At 39.8% G+C, this 13,922-nt stretch overlaps 1 protein-coding gene and 1 long non-coding RNA gene across 2 annotated transcripts in view; one reads left to right on the forward strand and one right to left on the reverse strand.

The window, feature by feature from the left end:
• The first annotated feature begins 1,296 nt into the window (after window positions 1-1,296).
• Window positions 1,297-2,168, forward strand: LOC128427157 (uncharacterized). Its single transcript, XR_008333324.1, has 4 exons — window positions 1,297-1,362; window positions 1,461-1,639; window positions 1,898-2,010; window positions 2,106-2,168. It is a non-coding gene; the product is annotated as an uncharacterized LOC128427157 (long non-coding RNA).
• A 994-nt stretch (window positions 2,169-3,162) lies between these two features.
• The window catches only part of atp6v0a1b (ATPase H+ transporting V0 subunit a1b), a 31,305-nt gene continuing 20,545 nt past the window's right edge, over window positions 3,163-13,922 (reverse strand). Inside the window, exons 20-22 of the mRNA XM_053413754.1 lie at window positions 11,833-11,950; window positions 11,506-11,677; window positions 3,163-4,191 (exon numbers count right to left, since the gene is read on the reverse strand). Of these exons, the coding sequence (XP_053269729.1) occupies window positions 4,098-4,191; window positions 11,506-11,677; window positions 11,833-11,950 (384 nt within the window). The 3' untranslated portion in view covers window positions 3,163-4,097. The remainder of the gene's footprint in view (window positions 4,192-11,505; window positions 11,678-11,832; window positions 11,951-13,922) is intronic.

A 13,922-nucleotide genomic window follows, 5' to 3' on the forward strand; every position in this document is an offset into this window, starting at 1 on the left:
TGTGTCCACTAACTTAAACCCCCTCTTTCTTAAAGGGATAGTTCACCCAAAAACTTGAATTCACTCATTATCTACTCACCAATCATCCTGGTTGGATGGTGGGTGAAGTGGTAATGAGTACCCCTGAGTTTCAGAGGTAAACAGTGTTGCAGTAAAATCCAATACAATTGAAGTAACTGGTGATCAAGTGTCGTCTGATATCCTCTTTGTGAGCTGTGTTCACGTGTGGATCACAGCGGACATTAAGGCTAAAAACCTGGTGTAAATAATGCTGTTACCATTCAAATGTTTTGGTTAAATACCTCTTTTAGGGTGAACTATCACTCTATACATCTCTATATGAAAAAGAAAGATAAGGAAAAGAAAGAAAGAAAGAAAAAAAAGATGACGAAAAACAACAAGCCTAGTAGAACAGAAAGAATTGAAACTGTCTGTATTCATATTGTCCCTGACATTCCTAGAATAGCCTTTTAATATATATATATATATATATACACAAACTGAAATACTCATCTGTGTGCTGGAGCAAATGCAATGCATTATGCATTTGATGTTGCCATGAAAATGACACACTATGTGAAGCTTTTGAGCTCGATAAAACTTTACTCTTTTTATTCATTAGTATCAGTCATGTGTGTCTTGTGTCGGCACAGACACAACTTTTAGCGTGCCATTGGTCCCCATTTTCTTCCAGATCAATAAAGAAATAAGACATAGCACCAAAATGTGACTCTTGACTTGACTATTAACTTCGGTGACTGTCTACATATTTTTACCCTGTTAAAAGGGTTTTTAGTAGTTTTTCCTTACTCTTGCTGAGGGTTAAGGACAGAGGATGTCACACCCTGTTAAAGCCCTATGAGATGAATTGTAATTTGTGAATATGGGCTATACAAATAAAATTTGATTGATTGATTGAAGTAACATGTGTTTTCTGTTTTCGGTTAGGCATGCACAAAGAGCCGCATACAGGTATGAAAAGCACATTGTTTTTTAAGCCTGCCTCAGCGAGCTGTTTGAGATGTGTCCAGAGAGAGTGTCGAGTCCAGTTGCGATATTTTTCAGCAGCTACACCAGAAGGGGAAGGTTGCACTTGGTGGAGATATGCAAGCATACTCACCAGGTAAGCCAAATATCGGTCCAAACAGATGTGAACAGTGTGACAGTGCTGTATTTCCCTGTTACAGTGTCTCATTAATCTGGGTACAGCTAATACAAGCCCATAGGCCCGTGATGGGAATTTCTTGTTAAATTCTTGCAACCTTCTCAGTTTTTTTTTCTTTAGGTCATTCAGCAAAGTATGGAGGCTACACTCTCATGCACCTGGAGAGCAACACTCTTCTAGATTTTCTGCCTATTCAGGTGTGTTACAGTTTATGGTTGTTTTATTGCTTGCATCACATAGAAAAATTATTCTGACTATTACTAAGATTTGTATCATATTGTCTATGCACCACCAGAGCAATGAAGTTGGTGGTAGCTACCGTATGGAGAAGGGGGGGCTGAAGCGATGCCTGGATCTTCTGGAGTCGAGTGGTTTGGCAGTGGAGTACATTATCACTGACCATCATCCACAGATCCAGAAGTTTCTGGGAAGGCGGTATCACACAGTTCTATGATATGTGGCAGTTTGAGAAAGGTAAATATTCATCCCTTTATGTTTCATAACATACAGTGTTACACATTGACTCATGCATATCAAACACAGAGAGGGTCCTTCACAGATCACTTCAGCGCAATGAGAGTTCAACTCTTAACGTATATTTCAACCTTTCATTTCAATGCCCTGTGTATTAGAGGAATGACAGAATGCTTTGGGTTTTGGCTGTAATGCTAATCTGTGGTGATGTAGATGTTACACAGACACGCGTTTACCTGTTCTTCCGGTGCTGAACAGATCCCAGACACCTGAACCTGCCATTGACCATGATGGCCATTCTGTTGCAGAGAGCCTCACATTCCTCCATGCTGACATAAGGACACAGGAGTAAACACATAAGCATTTACACTGTGAGTCGACCTTCAGCAGTTAAACAGAAATTAGTTTAATTTCATTCGCACAATAACTGATTTTATTTTCAATCATCTGATGTCTTTGTTTTCAGAGCTCCAATGATTGAATACGGATTTGTGGGTGCCTTGTGTTATATTATCATCCTCATTTTTATGGGTACATTATATTTACATCTCCTCCTACCTTGGGAGGTGGGAACTACAGCTCTTCCCTCTTTGGTGACGCTCTGGATGGAGTTCCACAATAATCGTTTGGCCTTTGGGTCCATACCAGTGGTGGGCTCATCCTGACATGAATTACAAAAATAAAAGCATGAGGGATACAGGTGATGTCTCTGAATACTCTGTCCCTAACGGTGGCTGTTTGTATAACAAAAGGCAATGTGCGGATCCTTTATATGTCCAAGTTCATTTATGTTTTTATGTCTTATGTGTTGTACCCCTTGCTATCATTTATAATTTAGTATTTGTTTCAAAAAATAAGTTTTTGCGGAGAAATAAATGTGTCTCTAATTTGTCCATGAGTTTTACTCATTCTGTGGTATTATGAAAGCATTACTGTATCTGTTAAGATTCATATTCATCCAGGTCGTGGTATCTTCAGAAAAGTCCATGTAGCCAACTGTACTTGCTTGAAGACGTTTTTCACGTCTCATCCAAATGGCATATTCAGACAAGTCCTAACTGAGTCCAGTTGACTACATAAACCTGTACAACTTCTGAAGATACCATGGCAGTTTTTATGTTCTGCAGTTGGATCTCATGACAGAAATCAACGATTAATAAACATAATCCTCTTTTGTTCTAAGCCTCAAAGGTGCGTAATGATCTGTGGATATTGTGGATGTCCTGCCAGGTGCGGGGGCTCCTGATGTAAATATAAAGTATTTAAAGGTAAATGTACAATTTAGATGAAACACACAAGTGAAAACATCACATGGATTATTTTATAATCAAATTCTTCCAATAGATCCCTTTAACATTAATCTTACACAGTGAACCTTTAACTCGAACATGAACAATTTAATTATAACTAAAACTTGGGACATCCTCAGTCGTTCTAGATCAAATACACTGACAGGACAAAAAAACACCAGATGAAACTCAAAGTCTCTGTTTATTATTGGCCACACACACATTACAGTCCATGCCACAGATCACTGCCCATCATCAGCTGTAGATCATGTCTGTCGTCTTTCGTAAACTTTTCAAGAGTGATGTTATTTTGACTTGTAGGCTTTTCCTCAAACATAGACCTTTTAAAATAAATTAATCAGCTGAGTATTTCAACTGGTTTACAATACTTCTTACAGAATGAGCACAAGGAAGCCACAGATCACAGCACGAGGGGCACAATCTCCGCTCTGTTCTCTTCTCAATGTAACACAACTTTATGGTCTGATAGTAACAACACATCCACTTTGTACCATACGATTTTTTTCAAATTTTGGGTACACTGCTCAAATATTGGGAGAATCACATTGCTTTGCAGTTATACCAAACATATCACCAGATTTTCACCAGATCAATGACCTTTCAACTCCACATTATGTTACTCCATGGTGAAAGCTATAATACCTGTAAGGAGATGGCACACTGCACACACAGCACATTAGATGGTTATTTCAGCTATTTCTTATTCAGATCTTCTTTTTTGTAGTTCTTGTAGTTTTTGTAATAAAATGTGTCCAAAAATAAGAAAGTGAAAAGTTTAGATTTTTCAGTATATGACCTTTATTTCAATGGCATTTCATTGCTCCAATTTCAAAGTATAAATGGTTATTTTCTTAGATTTGCTTAAAAGTGAAATAATGTGTGTACATTACAGTGTTATAGGTGGAGGAAATGTTATGACAGCGGGGGGAACCACGTTGAGTTTTCAGTACAGTGATGATACTGAGTCATGTCAACAGGAACTACTTTGTGGATAGAGCGCAGCCTCATTCCAGACCACATTACAGCTATGATGCACAGGTTATACAAATTACCACTAGAGCGTGACAGAGGGCTGCACATGGGTTCATACATTCAAACAACACAGAAAGGAGAGTAGGACTGTTCATGCTAGAGGGGCTGAGGTCTGATCACTCGTCAAATCGCCCCTCCAAGATGCTGTCGAATGAGAAGGGGAAAAACTTGTAGCCCTGGCCGCAGTAGAACTTGTTCTGGAACTCCACCCTGAGAGGAAGAGACAAACAGAAGGGCAGTGGTGGTCAGAAGTGCGATTTTAAATTATGGCAAAATATACCAACAATGAAAACCATTCTTAATTATTGAATATTGCTTTTAGCCAGGAGAAGTAAAGAATATTATTCTCAAGCCCAAACACACTGAATGCATGTGAGGTTCAGAGGGAGAGCTTAATTTGTTTTGTCTTGTTAGTGGCTCTTCTACCACACCCACCATAGTTTCTCACACAAGGTTGGCGATTAAACACAGGCCAGTAAAAAAACATGGCTAAATAAGCTCTTAGTGCCTGTCAGATAATGTGCATGCCAGAGTGTGTATCCTCTTTGCTTTGTCACAATGATGGTATGCCTACAAATACTTCACAATAAGAATCCTGCTTAGAAATGAAGGGTTTCTGTCCACTGAGAAGCTAAATGGCTTTTAATTGTAAACGGTTCACAGAGTTTTATGAATGTAATAAAAGTGCAAAATAGAACAAGTGGGAGCACATCAAAAGAGTTTAAAGTTTAAAGTTACAGCACATTTGAAAGGAGACCTATATTGCTCACTTCCAGCTCCCATATATTTTTATTTTGAGACTACACTGGTGAAGCTTTGTATTCCTCACAGTTCAAAAAAGTCCTTTATCCAAAACCGCCTGTTAGGCAGCCACTCAGCTGAGCCTCTCACTTAACCAGGGAATATTAGCTCAGGCCTCCTTTAAGATGAATCCTTCAGAGCAAAATTTCCTCTGATTGGCTAAACATCATGGAGCCTGTTGAGGGTTAGACCGACTTCGCTGCCACTTCAAAAGTTGAGCTTGAGCGGAGCTTTTCTCAACTTCTACTCTACTTAGCAACAGCAAGGCCAAGCAACTGCACCACAACAAATTTCAGCAACACATGACACCACTCAATTGAAAGGAGCAGCACAAGCTCTTTGCCCAAGTGCGCGCGTAGGTTGCGCAGTAGCATCGCTTGTTTAGGTAGCAAAGCTGCATAGCTGCATAGCTGCAGTTACTGCTACCTTTAACAGGCTTACATCACACACACCTTTCACACAAAGCGAGCATGTCGGGTTTGAATTTCTCTCTTTTGTACGTCTCACTCTCATTCCATGTATCACTGTCTCACCCCTCTCTGTGATGACACACTCCAAGTGCAGTCAGTTGGTGCAGGTGCAAACACCTTTGCCTTTGGACATGAATGAAGCACCATCTAAATTACTTTTTTGGAGGCGCTGATTGTAATGAAAAACAAAATGTCAGAGGGATGAAAGGCAACACTGGACTTTAGCTGCTCATGTTTACCTTTGTGTGAACAATACTAGCGGGCTAAAATTGGCAAAATAATTAGCGGTTAACACAAAGTTAAACTGAGGAGGTTGGAATGTAGTTGAACGGGTATTCGTATTTAAACAAGTAAACAGGACAAAGTGACATTTTGAAAATAACCAAGACAAAATTCCTGGGGCTGTAATGACTTTAGTGCAGGGCACATTCCATAAAGTGAAATCCTCCCACACGTCACATCCATTTCTCCTCACACACATACAGTCTATTTGAAAAGGCTGTATTATGTGAAAAATAGATGATAAGGATAACGTTTTTAATTAACACACTGCGGTTGTATGCCTCGGTCAATAGTGCAGATTCTGTGTATATATTTCTACACTTTTTTCCAGATTCACATAAAGGTCATTGTAACCTTTACCTTTGTCAACTGAAACCTAAACACTTAATCTGAGTCCATGTGATATCTGATCAAAAGTTGTAGAAGTTCCCTCAAGCAGTTTTGAGAGACACATTCAAGAGGCCAGTCCTAATATGTCACATTCAAAGTAACATGAGGCCACTGTGATTCTGACCTTTGACATTTAGGCACCAAGGGAAAGTTTGTTCCAAATTCTAAGACATTCCCTCAAGCTGCGTACATAGGGGAAAGCGGGGTAATGTGGGACATCGGGATATGTGAAACACCCCCTGTATCTAGGCAACGGAACACATTTGTGGTCATGTGACTATTATGTTTTCAAGCCCCTCCCATTCCCCCCTTGCCATGAAGAAGAAGTTGGTGCTAGTGCTGTGGAAAGTATGTTTTTTCACAAAAATGTGTTTTTTGCATGTAAAAGTAAACTTTCTTGCTTTGAACTTAATCAACTGTTGTGTCAAAACAAATTGAATCAGGTAGAAAAACTTATATCATACATGTTGGTGAACTTCCAACATATAAAACCATGTGATTGATGCTAGCTGAAGATTAGCCTGAATTGTTAAAAGATGTTGTTTTTCTAAAATTGTGGCTGTGGGGTAAAGTGGGACAGTGTCTCACTTTACCCCACCATGAAGCACAAGTTAAGTTTAGTCTTAAACATGTTTTAGTGTTATATTACATTATATATGTTTTACTTTGAATGTCATAAACATTGTAGAAAAGCCATCATGCCAAGAAACTATACACCAGGAAGACAACCTGGGGCCAAACACCCCTCGAAGAGATGGAGAGTGCAGCCGCTGAGGTCATGCAAGGAAAGAAGTCCTTAAGAAAAGCTGGAAGGGATAGAAATATTGATAAGACAACCCTCAAAAGATTCATAAAGAAAAAAGAGAAAGGGAAAGTTAAATCAGTAGCCTGGGGTGCAGTAGCTGAGGTAAAGAGAATATTCACAGATGAGATGGAGGAGGAGCTTGCCAAACACTTGAAACAACTAGCTGACCAGTTCCATGGCCTTGCTCCAGTTAAGTGCCGTGAACTGGCATTTGAATACGCAGAGAAAAACGATATCCCTGTACCTGTGCAGGTAAGCTAGGGTGTGCAAGAGATCACATGAATCATAATAATCATAAATGTGCTTAATTGACCAATCCCCATGATTCTGTTACTAGTCCGATATTAGTTGTGAATGTGTGGTTGTCAGGATTTTAACTATTACAACATGTGTTGTTATGGTAGTTTTAAAGTGGAAAAAGTAAGTGGACCACTTTACCCCGAAGCTGGGGTAAAGTGGGACACAAGACCACTTTTTTTAAAACAATCATATTTTCACTGCCCTTTGTCCTGAAGACATTCTGATCATTTCCATTGCTAGAAAACATCCTGAATTAATGGGAAATGTGTAAATTTTACTGATTTATCATTTTAGCTCGCCTAGAGGGGAGCAAATGTAAAAAAATGTCCCATATTACCCCGCTCTCCCCTACATACTAACAGACGGACGGACTGATGGACGGACGGACGGACGGACGGACAACCCGAAACAAAATGTATGCGGCCTCTAGCTGTCACCTGCCTGAAGGCATAAAAAGTGCATTTTATTTTCTGTCTGATAATTCTACCTTAAGTTTTAGTGTCAACATAAAAACCTGCTGGTACAGGATGTATCACAGAGTACTGGTTCATCACAGAAAACATATTGTTTCGGCCTCTGAGCCTGGGCTTATTATGCACATATCTTTCAGTCTGTTCTACTAATGTGCCGTCAATAAATGGTTTATAAGGATTTATGAATTGTAACTGATGCATGGATGGGAAACATGGAGGCAGCTTGAACTAGCCTATGACACAGTTCATGGTTATAAAAAGCGACTTAGAAATACAAAAATTATAATTCTTTAATTCTTTACAACTCTGTGATTAAAGAAATAAGATAACATGAACGACAGAAATAAAAAAAACTAAATTGTAGCCTAACACATTCAGAGTGGTCCTTTCTATTACATGTCATCACTGACAAAGACAAATGGCAAATGTTTTGAGATAAAAGAAATTAAAAGTTTCTGCTCTGGTAAAACCTCAGGTAACCTTGAATGTGGGCCCACATTTCTGCCTGGGACAAGCTCCACAGTGCTTAGCAGAAAGAGGTGGGAGGAATCAAAGCCTTTTTGAATTCCTGAGCTGTCTTCACCTTCACTTCTTGTTTAGCATGTCACAGACATTTGCACATGAAATGATGACAGAGGTTTGTGGAAATGAACTGTGAGAGTCAGTGGATGGGACGCATGGGGAATACCATGTGACCAAATATGGCAGCTGAGAGTCAGGGCAGTCTGTCAGTGACCCCCACCCCCTCCCCCCCAGACATCTGCCAATGAAGCTGGTCTCTGATGTGCTGCCTCCTCATTACATCAAGAGAACTCATGTTAATGTCATACTGATAATTAACTTCTCAACTACCCGAGTGAGTGTGACAGAGTGAATCAAGTTCTGTTCATTTCTGCTACAGATACAAGAACGGGTTTGAAAAAAAAACACAAGACCCTGAAAAAGACTAAATGCATATCAAAACCATACGCAGGATAATCTTTTTTATTATTAAATTCATTGTAGTTGTTTATTTTTAAAATAACCTATATACTCTGCTTAATGTTAGTATAGTTGAATAGTCAGTCTTTAAAAAAAGTAACTTTTGACCTGTAATGGCTGGAAAATAAATGAGAATTTTTATTAACTTTTTACCATAGTCTGTTTTACTAACTAAATACACAATTACTTTTTTTTTTATGACAGTATCGAGCATTTTAAAAGTAAGTTAAACATGCGTCTGTTAAAAACATTGCAGGACAATTTTGTGATAAAATGACAGCACCGCTTATTTTGTGTCAATACATATTGGGTGTCATGTTTTCAGAACAGTCCTTGAAATTCTCAAATTCTGACAACGCCTGACATCTTCATTTAAGAGGATTTGGGTTCCTGCTGGCTCCTGGCCTCAGCAGAGAGGGGAGTGCTCAGGAATGTCTCCTGGCCATGGCAAATATTTGGCCTGCGAGAGCTGTGTGAGAGGACAACACTTAAAAAGAGGAAAGAAATGAGAGAACCTCTCATCTACCTCTGCACACAGCTGTGGAGATGGAAAAAAACACTTGTTCCTAGCACCAACACTAAGCTGGACCCACTCTGATGTGCTTTTGTGTTGATAACTCATCAGCATGAAGAGTGGACTGCAGAGCAGAGGCTCCGGCTTAACTGCTGTTTACTTGTAACATCTCCATTCACTCCCCTTTGTGAAAAATACTCCACTACTCTTTTTAACCTTGGCGGAGACCTGCTGAGCTGACACGCTGCTGCTTTATTAAAAAAGTGCCTCAAGATCACAGTTACACACACCAGAGCCTGAGAGCATTTTGTGATGCTGAAGCACATACGGATGGATAGTTAATGTATTACATAAAAAAAGTTGTGTAAAAAAAGCCTCAGCAGCTTTCTAAATCTGCTGATCACATGTTAGTCATTTGCTGGGACTTTTTTAGAGGTGTATTCATTCTCAAGTGAGTATTTGGAACAAAAGGACAGAGTGTGCGTGTGTTCATGGTGAATAGACAACGTTTGTTTAGCCAGGGATGCAAGCACTGTTCTTCTGGTTTGTGTTCAATTTAGATTTCTTCATGAGACCACTTCTGAGCGTCAGTAAGTTTATAAGAGGGTCACTAGTGGCCTTTCATCCAAACCCATTTCTAAACACTGACAGACATTTGAAATTGAGCCACAAGTTAAATATGACCACCCCTCTGGATTTTCCTGCTGGTCTTGTCACTTAGCTCGTTACTTATCAGGCAAAATTAGCATCAGTATCTTATCTGTGAGGTAATACTGTCTGATAAAACCAGCCTTTAAAATGTTTCAGATTATGGCAGAATTTAACATGCACTCAACCCTTGGGGAAAATAGGATTTTCGTTTAATAAAATATGTAAACTAAAATATGCGCTTCATGTGTAACCCTTCATTCAAAACATGACTTTCTTCAGGTGATCCAGCAAAGATAGATTCTTGATAGAAAGAGATTTCAAAGATATTTGCACAATCCCACAGATGTTTGGTATCATATCATTATAAAAGGTATTTTACAATGAGATATCTTGTTGCCTCCACTTGTCTGATCTCTTTAAAATCACTGCAGCTGCTTCCAAGCAGACAAAGTTATATTTGGCCTGGAGTCAAGCTTTTGACTTTCCATCTTACTCTGTGTTAATGAAGACGTTATGGTCCATGTGTGAGGCAGATACTGCAGGTGGGACTATGCAAAGGAACACAGAGGTGGTTGGCCAAAACTAGGCTGACCGCTATAACATCTGATCATTTTGGCTTTTTCTTGTTTTTTTAATTTCACAATATTAGACAGATACAAGCATTCTGGTGCTACAGATGCTGATCTCCATCATGTAGTAACAGTTTAGCCTACAAAGTAAAATCGGGAGAATGTTAAATTTTTGCTGAATTATTCATAATTTTATCAGAAAAGTTGTGAAAAGTTCAGTAAAATATTCAAGCTTAAATATAAAAATAGATGAGGAAAACTAATGAGGAAATAACTAATGACCACATTTAAAGATCTGACTCACAGACAAAATATTTGTAACATTCTATCTACACACAGCACTAACTGTGAAAATATAAATAAAAATACTCTTTCACTTTTGAAAAAACACGCTCTCTCTCCTTCCCAGTATGTTGCCGCTTTACTTTCTTTACGCCATTTATACACATCTATCTGACCGTGAAGCCCACGGTGTATATGAAACACTCCCTGTGTGCTCATGAATCCCTGGATTTATATCAGTATGTGCTCTATGCTGAAAGGGATGTTTTCCTCATGAAATACTGAACATTTATCATCACTTTCACTATACAGTACCTCCTCCTCATAGTTCTCTGTACAACACAATCTGTGTGCACATTTCAAAATATTATTACTGAGAATCCCATCTGTTAAAATGTATTAATATGATTCATGATTATAGCTGTTATCTTCTAATAAAATCCTGCTACCTGTTAATACATATATTTGTATTAATGCATAGTTTTATCTCACTCCCTGTGTCAGGGTAATCCATGATTTCTTTACACTGGATCTCCTGTGATCTATACAGTGTAGCTTCCCTATGTGTCATAGCAGTATACACTGGCGCAGGCCGGCTCAGCAGGGGGGAGGTGGTGCTAGGAGGCGATGGAGCTGGGTGTGTGTGAGGTTATCTTGAGACCTGTTGCTCCCACAGATTGGTAAACCACTCTGGGTCAGGAATGTTTCATGTTGCATTCCTCATGTACATGCAAAACTGAAGAGCTACAGCTCTGGCAGTGATACCTGGTTCGAGAGGTAAAAGACAGCTCACTGTGTGTATGTTTTCAATCAATGTGGAATTCAATGTGCAGGCATATGAGAGTCTACTGGGAATTATGCTCTTAAAACGTGATGAGTGTATGCATGACTGCTTTTGCTCGCCTTGCGCATTCACACATATAATACCAATTTGGTAGCATGCATGTCGGCTGTGTGAGTGTGGGTGCTGTATGTGTGTGTGTGTGTCTGTGCATGTGTGACTAACCAGTGCAGACGCAGGGCGTGCAGGAAGGCTGACAGTCCCTCCATGACAAGCAGAATGGCGACAGTGAGAGTGGCAAAGGCCGAGAAGATGATTGACAGACCAAAGAACCCGCCCCCGCTCCGGGAAGACAGACCCAGGTGCATGACCATGGTCCAGAGCACCTCCGACAGCTCTGCACACACACAAAGATAACAACATGACATGAATGGACTGGACTTAAATAGGATTGTTATATAGTCCAATGTCACTGAGCTGATTTACTGCTATATATATAATGCAGACAAATAGGGTTTTTAACTACAACCTCTTAAGACAACATGTACTTACGTGCATGAGCCAGGCTGAGGGCCCAGAGGCGCAGGTAGGAAGCCGTGTTGGAGATGCAGCCCAGACAGTATTCTATGGTATGGATAGCCTGGATGACTGCAACATCTCCAAAATCAAACTGAGGAAAACCAAGATGATTAGCACAAACACCATGGGTACAGTCACAGTAGGTCTGACTGTAAGTGTTTTTATGTAGAATATTAAGAGGTTAGAAACAAATAAATGGTATTTAATAAACCACAAATATAGTTATGAGGAGATTTAGGTGTTTAACCTCCACAGTCTATCTTTCTACTAATTCTACAAATGTCAGTCTGTCTGTCTGTCTGTACCTTTGTCTGTGTGTACGTCTGTCTGTATGTACGTCGTTTTGTCTGTATACGTACGTCTGTCTGTAAGTGGAATGCAAATCTCACAAACAGTTGATCTAACCACTTTCACACTTGGTATGTGTATTGTAAATTGCCAGAGAAAGTGATATCATTTCAGAACTCAGCCACTCTGCTCTGCACGTCCTCATGTCACAGATCCCTTTACAATCTCCACCCACAGACACACCTTCCTTCCTTCAATCAACTCATTAGTCTCCCCAGTATATCTACCTGCCTGTTTCCTTTGTCCTCTGCCAGATCGTTTAGTGTGTTTGTGCCTAATCCTTCCAGCGTTTTCCCCCCCGACTCATCTCCTGCCTGATCCCCATCGTGACCTGCCTGCTTTTCCCCTGGACTGCTCTTCTGCCTGCTCCTAGTCGGATTTACTTGTATCGGACTGACTGCCTGGCTCCTGACCCCTGCTACATTTTAATAAAACAAGAACTTTGCTCATCCCCACTCTGCTTCAGTGTCGTCGCTTTTGGGTTCACGCCTGCCATTCTGCCAGCCCTGACAGTAGAACTGTTTCAGGAGGGCTAACTCATGACAAGGAATAAGTAGCTCCAATAACACAGGCAACAGCCCATTAAAAACAGGCAGGTTAACAAGAGACTCACATGTGGGTATAGGAGAGGCGACAAATAGTAATATTTATAGCACTGCACAAACATTACAATGTTATAAATGATTTATTAATTCAGTGCTTATAAAGGCTGAAAAGAGAGACCTACAGTGATTTTTTCAACATGTAGTGGCATGCTGGCTCTAATGGGACATACTTAGAAAAGGAATGAATTGAGTATCTTGTTAAGATTCACTATTCTCAGAGGAGAAAACAATGCACAGCTGTTAATGGACATATTTAATAAAACATATTTAATCAGAAACACATCACCCACTACCCTTACATGCACATAAGAACAATCTGAGAAATCAGGTAAACCTACACATGCACTGTAGTAACCTGATTACTGCATATGCATGTGTTCATGCTGTGAACCAAGCACATGTCTATCCATCCATAAATACATACATGCACACATACAGTGTTGTGAAAAAGTATTTGCCTCCTTCCCTTCCTTAATTTGTTGGCATATTTGTCACACTTAAATGATTCAGATCATCAAACAAATTTTAATATTAGAACAAAATAACCCAAGTAAATACTATGCAGTCTTTAAACCTACCTGGTCCCTTTGAAAAAGTAAATGCCCCCTTAACCTAATAAATGGTTGTGCCACCCTTGGCAGCAACAACTGCAATCAAGCACTTGCGATAACTGGCAATGAGTCTTTCACATCGCTGTGGAGGAATTTTGTCCCACTGTTCTTTGCAGAATAGTTTTAATTCAGCCACCTTAGATGGTTTTCGAGCATGAACAGCTTGTTTAAGGTCATGACACAGCATCTCAATCGGATTTAAGTCCGGACTTTGACTAGGCCACTCCAAAACCTTTTTTTTTTTTTTTTTTAGCCATTCAGAGATGGACATGCTGGTGTGTTTCGGATCATTGTCCTGCTGCATAACCCAAGTGCGCTTGAGCTTGAGGTCACAAACTGATGGCCAGACATTGTCCTTCAGGATTTTCTGGTAGAGAGCAGAATTCATGGTTCCATCAATTATGGCAAGTCGTCCAGGTCCTGAACCATCACACTACAACCACCATGACTGGTGGTTGACTGTTGACTGTTGACTGTTTGACTGTTGTTATGATGTTGT

The sequence above is a fragment of the Pleuronectes platessa genome, chromosome 21 (genome assembly GCF_947347685.1).
Source record: "Pleuronectes platessa chromosome 21, fPlePla1.1, whole genome shotgun sequence".
Classification (NCBI taxonomy): Eukaryota; Metazoa; Chordata; class Actinopteri; order Pleuronectiformes; family Pleuronectidae; genus Pleuronectes; species Pleuronectes platessa.